Source organism: Cetorhinus maximus, chromosome 15 (genome assembly GCF_964194155.1).
Source record: "Cetorhinus maximus chromosome 15, sCetMax3.hap1.1, whole genome shotgun sequence".
Taxonomy (NCBI): domain Eukaryota; kingdom Metazoa; phylum Chordata; class Chondrichthyes; order Lamniformes; family Cetorhinidae; genus Cetorhinus; species Cetorhinus maximus.
Window position 1 is genome coordinate 91,083,046 of NC_135893.1, and position 12,027 is coordinate 91,095,072.

Here is a 12,027-nt window from a genome sequence, read left to right on the forward strand (position 1 = left end):
TGATCTGTGAAATTCAAGTTCACTCACAATAGCAGGCAGCTAAATCTGAAATTTGCGTTTAAGGTTAATACAAAGATTAATTAAATGACTACTTTCCAAACTGTGATCCTGAATTGAACTAGCGCTCGCCATTTTATTTTCTGCAAAACATTTCTAGATTTTTATTTTCTTCTGCTTCTATCCAAAAGATTGATGATTTTAAAAAGTAGTAGATAATTTCTTCTTTGACTGTTTATTGATGATACCAATGAATAAGATTCATTGGCTGAGAAAGACAGAAAGCAGGGGTGCCAACTCCATTCATTGTAACGCTTGGTATTACCATAGTTCCCTTCAAAGTTTCCCCCTGTGTGTGAGGCAATCACTAAATTATTAATTTAGAAAAGACTTTACAAGACAGCAAAAGGCAAAAGAAGATGCGGTCTTAAAGATGAAAATACAATGCGCAGACGCACAAAAAAAAACGTACATTCTTCTAGCCCAATTCCAATCTTCAAATGCAAAATTAAACTTTTATCTTCTTTCACCAGGTCTCATTCATATACTAATAAGATTCTCAGGAAATGTTGGTGTAACTCACCAAAAGGAAAGACTGGCATAATTTTTTCTGCAACTGATACAGCTCAAAATACTCTCCCCACACAATCTAAGTTTCAAACGTTAAAAATCTATAATACTACAGCTGTTTCTCACAGACAGACAGATATAGTGTGAAAATTTCACATACTGACCAATACACTACTGAAAGTCTGATGACAGCACTGCACAATGTAGATTTATGACCTTTCCAAATGTTAATTTGTCTACACCGCATCAAGCTACCTCATTAGTCGAACTACATGACAAGTCTAGTCATTGTAAATGTCAGGAAGGCGTCCCAAACTTTTCAATTATTATAAAACAGCACATTTAAAATTAATTTTATATTAAAGTACATTTATATACATGATGGGCAGAAATCGGTGAAAATCTGCTCTACGTAATGAAAAACACACTACCTTGCACTCATCTCATTAGCAATACAATTTATTTAAATCTAGCAACAAAGTTAGAGGAACAAACAAAAACTGAACTTAGGTTACTGGGAGCTCAAAAAATCTCAAGCAATTTCTTTAGTTTAGAATGACTGACGAAAACAGCATAACCATTGAGAAGTGCATTGGATTACAATGACAGAAACCCTTGCGTTTACGTCACCATTGAAGTGACATTTTGTTTGGATTTACGATTTTAATTAGCTGCTGTAGTGCAAGAATAATGCTACAAGGCAGCTGTAATTACACGACGACTCAGTATCCAAAGGAATAGGATTCAAGCTGTGTCACATTGGAAAATCACAGAATTCAGATAGCCATAGCAATAAGCTTGCAATCATTTATTTATTATTATAGAAGGAATATTTGTCATTGCACTGATCTGAACAAGCTAAGTTTAATACTCACTGTTGTTGGAGCCCAGTCTTGTCCATATACATAGGAGTATTTGCAATACAGCTCATCAAACTCTGGAAACTGGGAAAAGAAAATGTACTTAAGTTTTATAATTTTTGTTCAATTTTAATTTTCCAAATGTCAATACAGCAACTTCAAAGTTTTACATTTAATATTGGTGTGAGCTAAGTATTGATTAAAACTAGCAGAGTTCTGCAAAACATTAACAGTCTATTTTAGTAGCTTTATTGCAACAGTACTTCTTTAAATACAGGATTTCTAATTATTCTCTCAACAAAGATTTTAACAGAATCAAAACTTCTCAATCTGGAAAAAGCTACATAAAGATGTCCATGTCTAAAAACAGGCCCAGAAATATAAATACAAATTTTATTAAGAGTCTGGCATTGTGACTTGTTTATAGTCATAGAACATGAAACTCTAATTGGGAAATGACTTCTCCGGAGTTGAAAAGGCAGTTTACATCTGATTGGCTCAATAGCATTCAAGGAATAAACAATTTATTTTCTTGCAATCTGCCTGATATAACTTCCACAATTACCATAAAAGAAAACAGCTTCCTAACTACTGTGGATCATGACGTCAAAGTCGACCTTTGAAGTTTTGAAAGATCCTACCAAAAAAGGGGGTGGACTTATATGCCAAGTATAAATGTGAACCATCACTTGTTAGTGCAGGAGGATCCATTTCTGTTTGTCAGTCGCCATGTGTGGTCAGCTCTGTATGGGTGCATCTTAAACTCCTGCTTTGGGAACACGGCCTGTACTGCCTGCTTGATCCCATGCACCAATGAAAGGCAAATATCCCCCTATATATGTATCTCTGAGCTAGAAAAGATTTGAGGCCAATTCCTAAATTGAGTATAGCCTTAAACATGTGTCTAATGGCTGGTATAAATGGGGGGTAAATCAACTTAAACGCCAAGTTTAGGCCTAAACATGCATTTTGGTGCCGAAGAAAATGGGGCCGTCTTATACGCCATGATCTGCAGTACTAATCTTATTCCATGATAAAGTCATTGCTTAGGATTCAAGTCTCATAGCAGCATTGGGTAGGATTTTCTGGCCCCACCCACGGCGGACGACATGGCGTGCGAGAGCGGAAAATATCGCTCGGTTTACTGCTGTCGTAAAAGCAGTCCGGGATCATCTGCTCCAGCCGTCAATGGCAGGCTGTGTTTCCCGCCGTGGCACATCGGGAATGTCATTTTAATATATTTGCATCTCATTATAAGGGCTGCTCACCAGAATCATGCCACCCACACTAGAGCAAGAGGGCATGTCAACATCCAATTAGACTGACGGGTTTCAAAATGGTGTACAAGTGACGTGCACCTGGCGACCTGCACTTTGCTGGCAACTTCAAGGTTTGTTCACCTACCTTGCATCGCGAAGTGCTCGCAGCAACTTCGACTCAGCGCCAGGCTTCTCAGGCAGCCCCACATCGCTTTCGGAGGGGTGGGGGGTGTCAGAGGCAGGTCTCTACCCACCAGACCAGCGGTAAGGTGGGGGAGGCTTGTAATGTGCTGCAGGGTAAAGCTTCCACTAGGGAAGGGGTTGCAGGGCAAGGGCCCCACTGGGTTACGGGGGTGAGGGGGGTGGGGTGGGGATGGTTCTACTCAGGCACATGACTGCAGGGTGGGGAAGGAGTGCGGTGGGGAAGCGTCCTTAGCGCCAGGATGGGGAGAGAGTCGGTTACAGAATACCATACCATAAGCAACTTTGGGCCACAATGGGAGGGTCACTGAATGAAGAAGCACTTCAATGTTTGCAAAGACTGTCCTCGTCCCAGTCCAGGCAGGGAGTTGGCATGTCAATTCAATCTTAGTCATGTCCAAGGCATTGTCGTAACGCAGGACGTTGGTCCCAAGGGGTTTCTGGCAACATACTAGGCCGCAGGTGGCACACTCAGTCAGGGGAGCATCTGCAGCCTTTAGATGAGGAAAAGGTATTGTGAGGGCATTCAAGGGTGTTGGATGGGAAGGGGTGGGGGTGTATATGTCAGACTCTGCAAGTGTCCTCAAATGGAGAGGGGTGAGGTCTAGAAAGAGCATAGGCACACATACCTTACCACATTCCAGGGGTAACTAAGGGATATCCACTACAATCATGATGGGATCAAGAAATAGAGGGGGAGGATTGAGAGGTTCTTGGTGAGGGAAACCTGGACATTAAGCTCCTGCAGGATGACAGGAGGTATTTCCACACTCAAACAGGGACGGTCTAACTGTCTGGTAGTGAGACCTCAGCACCACCATCTTCCAACCTGCAGCAATGGTGCAGTACAAAATTAAAATGAGAAGGTGCTCCCACTTATTGGGGAGCTCAACAGTTGTACACTCGGAAAGTCAGAAACATGGTTGTCAGGCAGAAGCTCAGAGTATAGGCTCACAGCATGAGAACCCTGCCAGATGACAGAGAGCACAAGGAGTTGCACGATATATGATCCTTCTTCATATGGAAACACAACTCTCCTACACCATCACCTTTCAAGAATGCAGACGAGAAAGGAGAACACCTCTGCCTCAATCTTACACAGCCAAAAATAAACATGACATGGCCCTGCAAAGCATGTGAATGAGGTTCCTTCCGCAAGCACACTTAACTTTAACGTCGAAACATCACTGATGTTGAAAATGATCAGAAAAAGGGCCACATACTGTGGTGATACGGAAGCAAACTACATCGAGGAGAGGCCCATGATAGCGACATCGGCGATAAGTGGGGTGAGGCACCAAGGTATCACACCTGATTGACAGCAACACAGCTCATCATAAAAAGGAGGCATACATAAGAGGAAATGTGAAATGGGTGCGATTGTATTTACATCTGTGAACATTATATACATGTTGTGAACACCCATGCCACCACTGTGCTCCTAAATTTTTCTAACTTTCCTAACCCTACCGCTACGTCTGGGTGCATCCCTGACATCATCAGCAGAGGTGGAGGCAGCTTGCTGACTGCTGTGCCCTGTTGTCCACGATGACTTTGGCAGGCATCCTGGAAGGCTGAGACCTTGAGGGCCCCAGCCTGCTTTGGGTGTTCTGCTATGGAGCAGGTGGACCCTCCTCAGCCTGCAGAGCTGGAGGTGATGGGGTCACAGGAAGAGAGGATTGGGATCAGCTGGAGTCATCTGGGTGCAGGCCCTGGGATGTCCATCTGCTGATCCTCCTCCCTATGGGTACCCGAGGGCCCCTGCCTGACTCACTTGAAAAGAAGGGGCAGGTGGAGTGAGGTAGAGGTGCCCCAAAACCCCCCTCGCATGGCCACTAATGGATACCACCAATGGCTACAGTGATGGAGTGCAGGTCCTGCACTAGTGCAGGATGATGTCCTGGACCAAGGTCTCCAAGGTGGCCGCCATTCTGCCAGTGTTAACCTCAGTGCGTTGGCATGCCAGCGCTATCATCTCAGATTGAACGGGGACGGACTCCTCCATCGTTCATTACTATCTGATGAATGCAACTGACAACACTTCCTGATGTTCCTGTGATTGTCGCTGCAGCTCCCTTGGTCCCTTATGGGCCCTACTCTTTCCCTGGTTATGCTCTTCCCATTGGTATACTTTTAGAATATCTTGGGATTTTCCCTACTTTTACCAGCCAGAGCTTTCTCATATCCCCTCTTTGCTCTCCTAATTGCTTTCTTAAGCTCCACCCTGCACTTTCTGCACTCCACTAATGCCTCCGCTGATTTGCTTCCCTTGTACCTGCTAAAAGCCTCTCTTTTCCCTCTCATCGTAACCTGAATATCTCTGGTCATCCATGGTTCTCTGGGCTTGTTACTCCTTCCTATCACCCTAGAGGGAACATGTTGAGCCTGTACCCTCCCCATTTCCTTTTTGAACGCCCCCCACTGTTCCTCTGTAGATTTTCCCACAAGTAGCTGTTCTCAGTCTACCTTGGCCAGATCCTGTCTTATTTTAGTAAAATCCACTCTCCCCCAATCCAAAACATCTCCAGGTCCAGATGATTTGTGTCCAGACTGCTGAGGGAGGCAAGGGAGGAGATCGCAGGGGCTCTGACCCAAATTTTTAATTCCTCTCTGGCCACGGGAGAGGTGCCAGAGGACTGGAGAACAGCTAAAGTGGTTCCGCTATTTAAGAAGGGTTGTAGAGATAAGCCAGGGAACTACAGGCCAGTGAGTCTCACATCAGTGGTAGGGAAACTATTGGAGAAAATTCTGAAGGAGAGAATCTTTCTCCACTTGGAGAGGCAAGGTTTGATCAGGGATAGTCAGTGTAGCTTTGTCAGAGGGAGGTCATGCCAAACAAATTTGATTGAATTTTTTGAGGAGGTGAGCAGGTGTGTAGATGAGGGTAGTGCAGTTGATGTAGTTGTAGGAGACAGAAAGTGATGTCAGAAGGATGCTTTAGTGACTAGAAGCCAGTGTCCAGTGGCATATGACAGGGATCTGTGCTCGGTCCCCTATTATTTGTCATTTATATAAACGACAATGACAATGTGGGGGGTAGGATTAGTAAGTTTGCGGATGACACAAGGATTAGCTGGGTGGTCAATAGTGAGGTCGAGTGTCTTGGGCTACAGGAAGATATAGACGGGATGGTCAAATGGGCAGATAAGTGGCAGGTGGAATTTAACCCTGAAAAGTGTGAGGTGATACACTTTGGAAGGAGTAATTTGACAAGGAAGTATTTAATGAACGGAATGACACTAGGAAGTTCTGAGGAACAACAGGACCTTGTCGTCTGTGTCCATAGATCTCTGAAGGTGGAGGGGCATGTTAGTGGGGTGGTAAAAAAGGCATATGGGACATTTGCCTTTATCAATCGAGGCATAGATTACAAAACTAGGGAGATGTCATGTTGGAGTTGTATAGAACCTTGGTGAGGCCACAGCTGGAGTAGTGTGTGCAGTTCTGGTTGCCACATTATAGGAAGGATGTGATTGCACTGGAGGGGGTGCAGAGGAGATTCACCAGGGTGTTGCCTGGGATGAAACATTTAAGTTATGAAGAGAGGTTGGATAGACTTGGGTTGTCTTTGTTGGAGCAGAGAAGACTGAGGGGCGACCTGATCGAGGTGTACAAGATTATGAGGGGCCTGGACAGGGTGGATAGGGAGCAGCTGTTCCCCTTAGTTGAAGAGTCAGTCACAAGGGGACATAAGTTCAAGGTGAGGGGCAGGAAGTTTAGGGGGGGATGTGAGGAAAAGCTTTTTTACCCAGAGGGTGGTGACGGTCTGGAATGCACTGCCTGGGAGGGTGGTAGAGGCGGGTTGCCTCACATCCTTTAAAAAGTATCTGGATGAGCACTTGGTACATCATAACATTCAAGGCTATGGGCCAAGTGCTGGTAAATGGGATTAGGTAGGTAGGTCAGGTGCTCCTCACGTGTCAGTGCAGACTCAATGAGCCGAATGGCCTCTTCTGCACTGTGAGATTCTGTGATTTAGGACTAAGTCCGGAGGCTCGTCTTCTGACTTGGGCTCAGCAGAATCCTGGCCTCCAGCAGTCCTCAAAGTGCCAGCGATCTCAGATGTACCTGCCTTCCGCCCACTATGGGCCACATTGTGTGCTGTGTTCATCAGATTGTAACCCCAAGCCTGCTCTAGAACTAGGTCCCACTGAGGTGTCTGCCTCTGCACTGGTGGAGGGTGTGGGTGAGCGCTGTGACGGGACTTCTGCTGTGGTGTGCTCAGGATCCTCATCCAAGGTGTCGTCAGGGCTCGGGTTAAGGGCCTGACTGGTTGAGGCTGTCGGACACTTGGCTGAGGTTCCTATCAAAGAAAGTAGAGATAAATAGTGCATGGCAGGCGACTCTAAAACAAAACAATGCACTCACAGGATGCCAATCTGAGGAATGAGCTGGTGCAAGATCCTCACATGGGTGTTTGCCATGAACCCCACCATCACCTCAGGCAAACTCCACATCCTCTCCGGCCAGCTCAATGGCTCGGTTTACAAACAGAGAGGACCTTGAGTTCCAGCATTCCACCCACCAGTCTGGGACCTCTCCCTGTGATTGTCTGCAATCTTGTCTTGTATTATCAGCTGAAGGCCAGTAAGTCCCTTGGACCTGATGGGTTGCATCCTAGGATATTCAAGGAAGTAGCTACAGAAATAGTGGATGTACTGGTAATAATCTTCCAAGAATCCTTAGATTCTGGAAAAGTCCCAGAGGATTGGAAAACTGCCAATGTAACACCCTTATTCAAAAAGGGAGGGGGACAAAAAACAGGAAACTATAAAACAGTTAGCTTAACATCTGTCATTGAGAAAGTGTTAGAGTCCATTATAAAGGAGTATTCGCAGAGCATTTAGAATTACATAATCTAATCAAGCAGAGCCAGTATGGCTTCATGATGGGAAAATCATGCCTTATAAATTTATTAGAATTCTTTGAGGTGGTAACATAGCAGGATAGATAAAAGGGAACCAGTAGATGTGATATATTTGGATTTCCAAAAGGCGTTCAATAAAGTGCCACACATAAGGCTATTTAATAAGATAAGAGCCCATGGTGTTGGGGGTAGTATATTAGCATGGATAGAGGATCGGCTAACTAATAGAAGACAGAGGGTTGGGATAAGGGGGGCATTTTCAGGATGGCAACCTGTAACTAGTGGAGTGCCACAGGGATCAGTGCTGGGGCCTCAATTATTTACAATATATATTCATGGCTTAGATGAGGGAAGTGAACGTACTATCGCCAAATTTGCAGACGATACAAAAATAGGTGGGAAGGCAAGTGGTGAGGATGACACAAGGAGTCGACAGAAGGATATAGACAGGTTAAGTGAGTGGGCAAAAAAGTGGCAGATGGAATATAATGTGGGAAAATGTAATGTTATGCACTTTGGCAGGAAGAATAGAGGAGGTGAATATTATTTAAATGGGGGAAGACTGCAGAAGGCTGCAACGCAGAGGGATTTGGGAGTCCTTACGCATAAATCCAAAAAGCTAACATAGAAGTTCATTAGAAAATAGGGAAGGCAAAGGCAGGAAAATGGCGTTGAGGATTATCAGATCAGCCATGGCCTTATTGAATGGCGGAGCAGATTTGATGGGCCAAATGGCCTACTTCTGCTCCTATGTCTTATGTATTATGAAGACAGGTGGAGAGAGAATGAGCAAGACGCATTCCGGGCAGATGATAAGGATGCCTGGCATATGTGGATGGTCAGGGAAGCCATGGATGGGATCACCAAAGGAGATGAGTCCAGATGGAGATGTGAGGGTGTGCATGAGAGTAAACAGTGATGTCCCTTGAGCTGGCAGTGATTGAGATGCCAGTGAATGTGTGATGGACTTGTGAGTGTGTGAGTTGAGTGTGATGGGGTGGTTGACTTACCCTGGCAGCATGGATTAGATCATTCATCCTCTTCTTACACGAGGTTCCTGACCTCCTCTGTGCAGCGTTGCCACTGACCACTGCTGCCACTGCCTCCCAAGCCGGATTGGTCAGCTTGCTGGACCTCCTATTGCCAGAGCAGGGGTAGAGGACATCAGCGGGAGGCCTTGATCTTGTCCAAAAGGCATTCCAGTGAATTGTCTGAATTTGGGGGCTGCCATCTTCTTGGCTTTTTGGGCCATGTCTTCAGTGGAGCTGTCCTGAGCTGAAGGCACTGAGAATGCTGTGCGCCGCAGCACTTTAAACATGATGCCTGGAGAGAAGAAGCTCCCCAGTGCCAGATTTGGGGGGTACCTGAGAGGTGTGCTGGGGAATTCCTCTGGCAAGCTCCCAGATAAGGGTTTGCACGGCAATTGCTCAGAAGTGCACACTTCCTCTGGTCCCAGTTCCAATTCTAACCCAGAAAAAGTTGGAAGAATTAAAACCTTTTCTAACTTCTGAGCAACCATTGTAAAGACCCAGACCCATCCCAGAGGACTCCCCCACAACCCCGACCGCACCCACCCATGGGTTTCCCCCACCAACACCCCCCATCTCCCCCCCACCGACCTCCGACACCTCCCGCCCCGACGTCGGACCCCAGCCCCCCTCTCGCCAATTGGACCCCACCCCCCTCCCCCACAATGTTGGAGCACCCCCCCACCCCACCCCCGACTACCCTGGACAACCGCCCCTCACTGTCCTAGACACCACCAAATCCTATCTACTTATTTTAGACACTTACCTTCCCCATGCCTGTCAATTTCCCTGGCCCTTTAAACATACCTGCTTTACCACGGCTAATGCTGTAAAAAAAAGGGCGTGGCCTCCTTGAATACGCTAGATCTAGACTTCGCTGGGGCCTGCAAGGAACCTTTTGATGCAGGCCCCAAGCAGCTCCACTGAACAGAGGTGCCAACGTTATTTTCAAGACCAGATAAGCAGGTATTTATTTCTTCTAATTTCTGCAGGCCTGCACTTCCTGACGCTAGTTGGAGGTTACAGCCCAGTGCTCGGAGAGTAAAATCCCTCCCATTATAACTGCCCCTTTCTTGGAGTCTAAGTTTGTGTGGTGGCATGCCCATTGGAGTTAGATTGCGTAGGAACTCTGGAGGGTATTGGCTTTTGCCATCCTCTTTCTTCATCTATAAATGCTGATGTATTCTTTAAATTTACCCGACAGCTTTTCTAACATATTTCATTCTAATCTACTGAATCTTCATTTTTAGCACAAGGAATAGCTTTCAAGAAGAAGTTGTATCAAATAACTTCCTGTCATTTTGCCAGACTTAACCAATTACATAATCTCATCCACCACCCCAGCATCCCATTATCCTTCTCATGCCACCACATCCCTCCCATCAATTCCATCCCCTTCCTCATGGGAACAATCCCTCCAGCCAGTATAACTTTGTTGGGCACCCCTTGTTCTCTACTGTTTTTATTATCCATCAATGACCCCTCCCCCAACCAATGCCGCCACCAACTGTCAGCAGCTACACCTGTGTCATGTGCTTCAGTCCTCTGTGTACCCCACATGCATCTGCCTGGGCCAGGCACCACTCACCAATAAACCCACTATTAGACAGGACCTTAAGCTAGTAAATCAAAACAGTCCAGACAGACAAAAACCGAGTATTATTATTAGAAATACTTTTGAAGTGAAATCACTGTTGTAATGTAAGGAAACTAGTTTACTGTTAGACAATTGCTAAGTACCGATTGAGTCCTCATTAAATGCACAACAGTGGCATAGAGAGCAACACAATTCATCTTAAAACCCAAGTTCATTTCCACTATCCTACTATCTACAGCACAAACACACAACATATGCCATTCAACAAACGACACAAAGTTGAGACAGTGAGAAGGAAAGTGAGAGAGAAAGAAAAGTGAGCAAGACTTTGCTGCCAATTTGCACAGTGCAAGGCCCCACAAACAACAATTTGTATTTATATAGCAGCTTTAATGTAACCAAACGTCCCCCAAGGCTCCAGGAGCATTATGAAGCAAAATTTCACATCGAGCCATATAAGGAGATATTGGACAGATGACCAAAAGTTTGCTCAAAGGAAGCATCTGAAAAGTGGAGATGTGTAGGCAGGGTGTTCTAGTGCTTAGGGCTTAAGCAGCTGAAGGCCCTGCCACCAATGAGGCAGCGATTAAAATCAGAGATGCTGCAGATGCCAGAACAAAAGGAGCACAGATATCTCTAAGGGCTGCAGGGCTGGAGGAAATTACAGATGCAGGGAAGGGCAAGACAGAGGAATTTGAAAACAAGGACAAGAATTTTAAAATCAAGGCGTTGCTCAGCCAGGAGCCAGTGTAGGTCAGCGAGCACAGGCTGATGGATGAATAGGACTTAAATAAACTACCAGATCATCTGTTTGTGATAGCAGCAGCAAAAAGTTATTCCAAGGGCAATAAACCAGGTACAACTCCAAATGATCCAAACTTATAGTTATTCTGCTTTGCCCTTACTCTAGGGATAAAACTTCGATCTTGAACTCAGTAGCGCATTTATTATGGAAAAACACGTTGACTGCTCACAAAGTAATGGTCTTTAAAGTTTGCAATTAATAAAGGACACTCAGTGCGATTGACCACAAAGAATAGCGATTACTGTGGGTTGGTTGCCAGGGGGAGCGTAACCACCAGGCCCGGGACCGCACGGCATGCTGGGATTGTAGTCCTCCGGCCTCCCGCCTCCGCCCGCTTCCTGTGCGAGATTCAGAAGAGAAACTACAACTCCCAAAAGACAACACGCGCCTAACGCCCTGACCTATCTCCTTTCTTAAAAATAAAACGTTAAGCTTACATCGGCGCTCTCAATCTGCCCGTTGACCATTAGAAGGAAAACAGAAGGTTTCGCGGAGAGCATGTTTCTCAATCTTAAACTGTGTAAGCCGCGGCCCAACAACTCCTTGCTCCCGGCCTCACCGTCTCCAGGGCAACGCCCGCTATCGCCACTACGCCTGCGCGACACGTGATTGACAGCAGTGAGGATCCAGCCACAACAACTCTAAACTTCCTCCAGATGCTGCAAGCAGAATGCCAAAAGCGAATTAGCTGTAATCGCCTTCTTGATCCAAGAATGTGCAAAGACTATCTCCTAGTTAGGAACATTGCAACAGGTGTAGGACAATTAGCCCATCAAGCCTGTTCTGCTACAAAAACAAAAATTGCTGAAAATCTCAGCAGGTCAGACAGCATCTGTGGAGAGG

General features: G+C 45.7%; 1 protein-coding gene across 2 annotated transcripts in view; it reads right to left on the minus strand.

Annotated features, from left to right (window-relative positions):
* Positions 1-11,791, minus strand: part of b9d1 (B9 protein domain 1) — a 49,456-nt gene extending 37,665 nt beyond the window's left edge. The window contains exons 1-2 of one of the 2 annotated variants that reach the window (XM_078558962.1): positions 11,622-11,791; positions 1,443-1,511 (exon numbers count right to left, since the gene is read on the minus strand). In XM_078558962.1, coding sequence (XP_078415088.1) covers positions 1,443-1,511; positions 11,622-11,684 — 132 coding nt within the window. In that variant the 5' untranslated portion in view covers positions 11,685-11,791. The remainder of the gene's footprint in view (positions 1-1,442; positions 1,512-11,621) is intronic. The other variant, XM_078558963.1, reaches the window with a different exon arrangement.
* Positions 11,792-12,027: the final 236 nt, after the last annotated feature.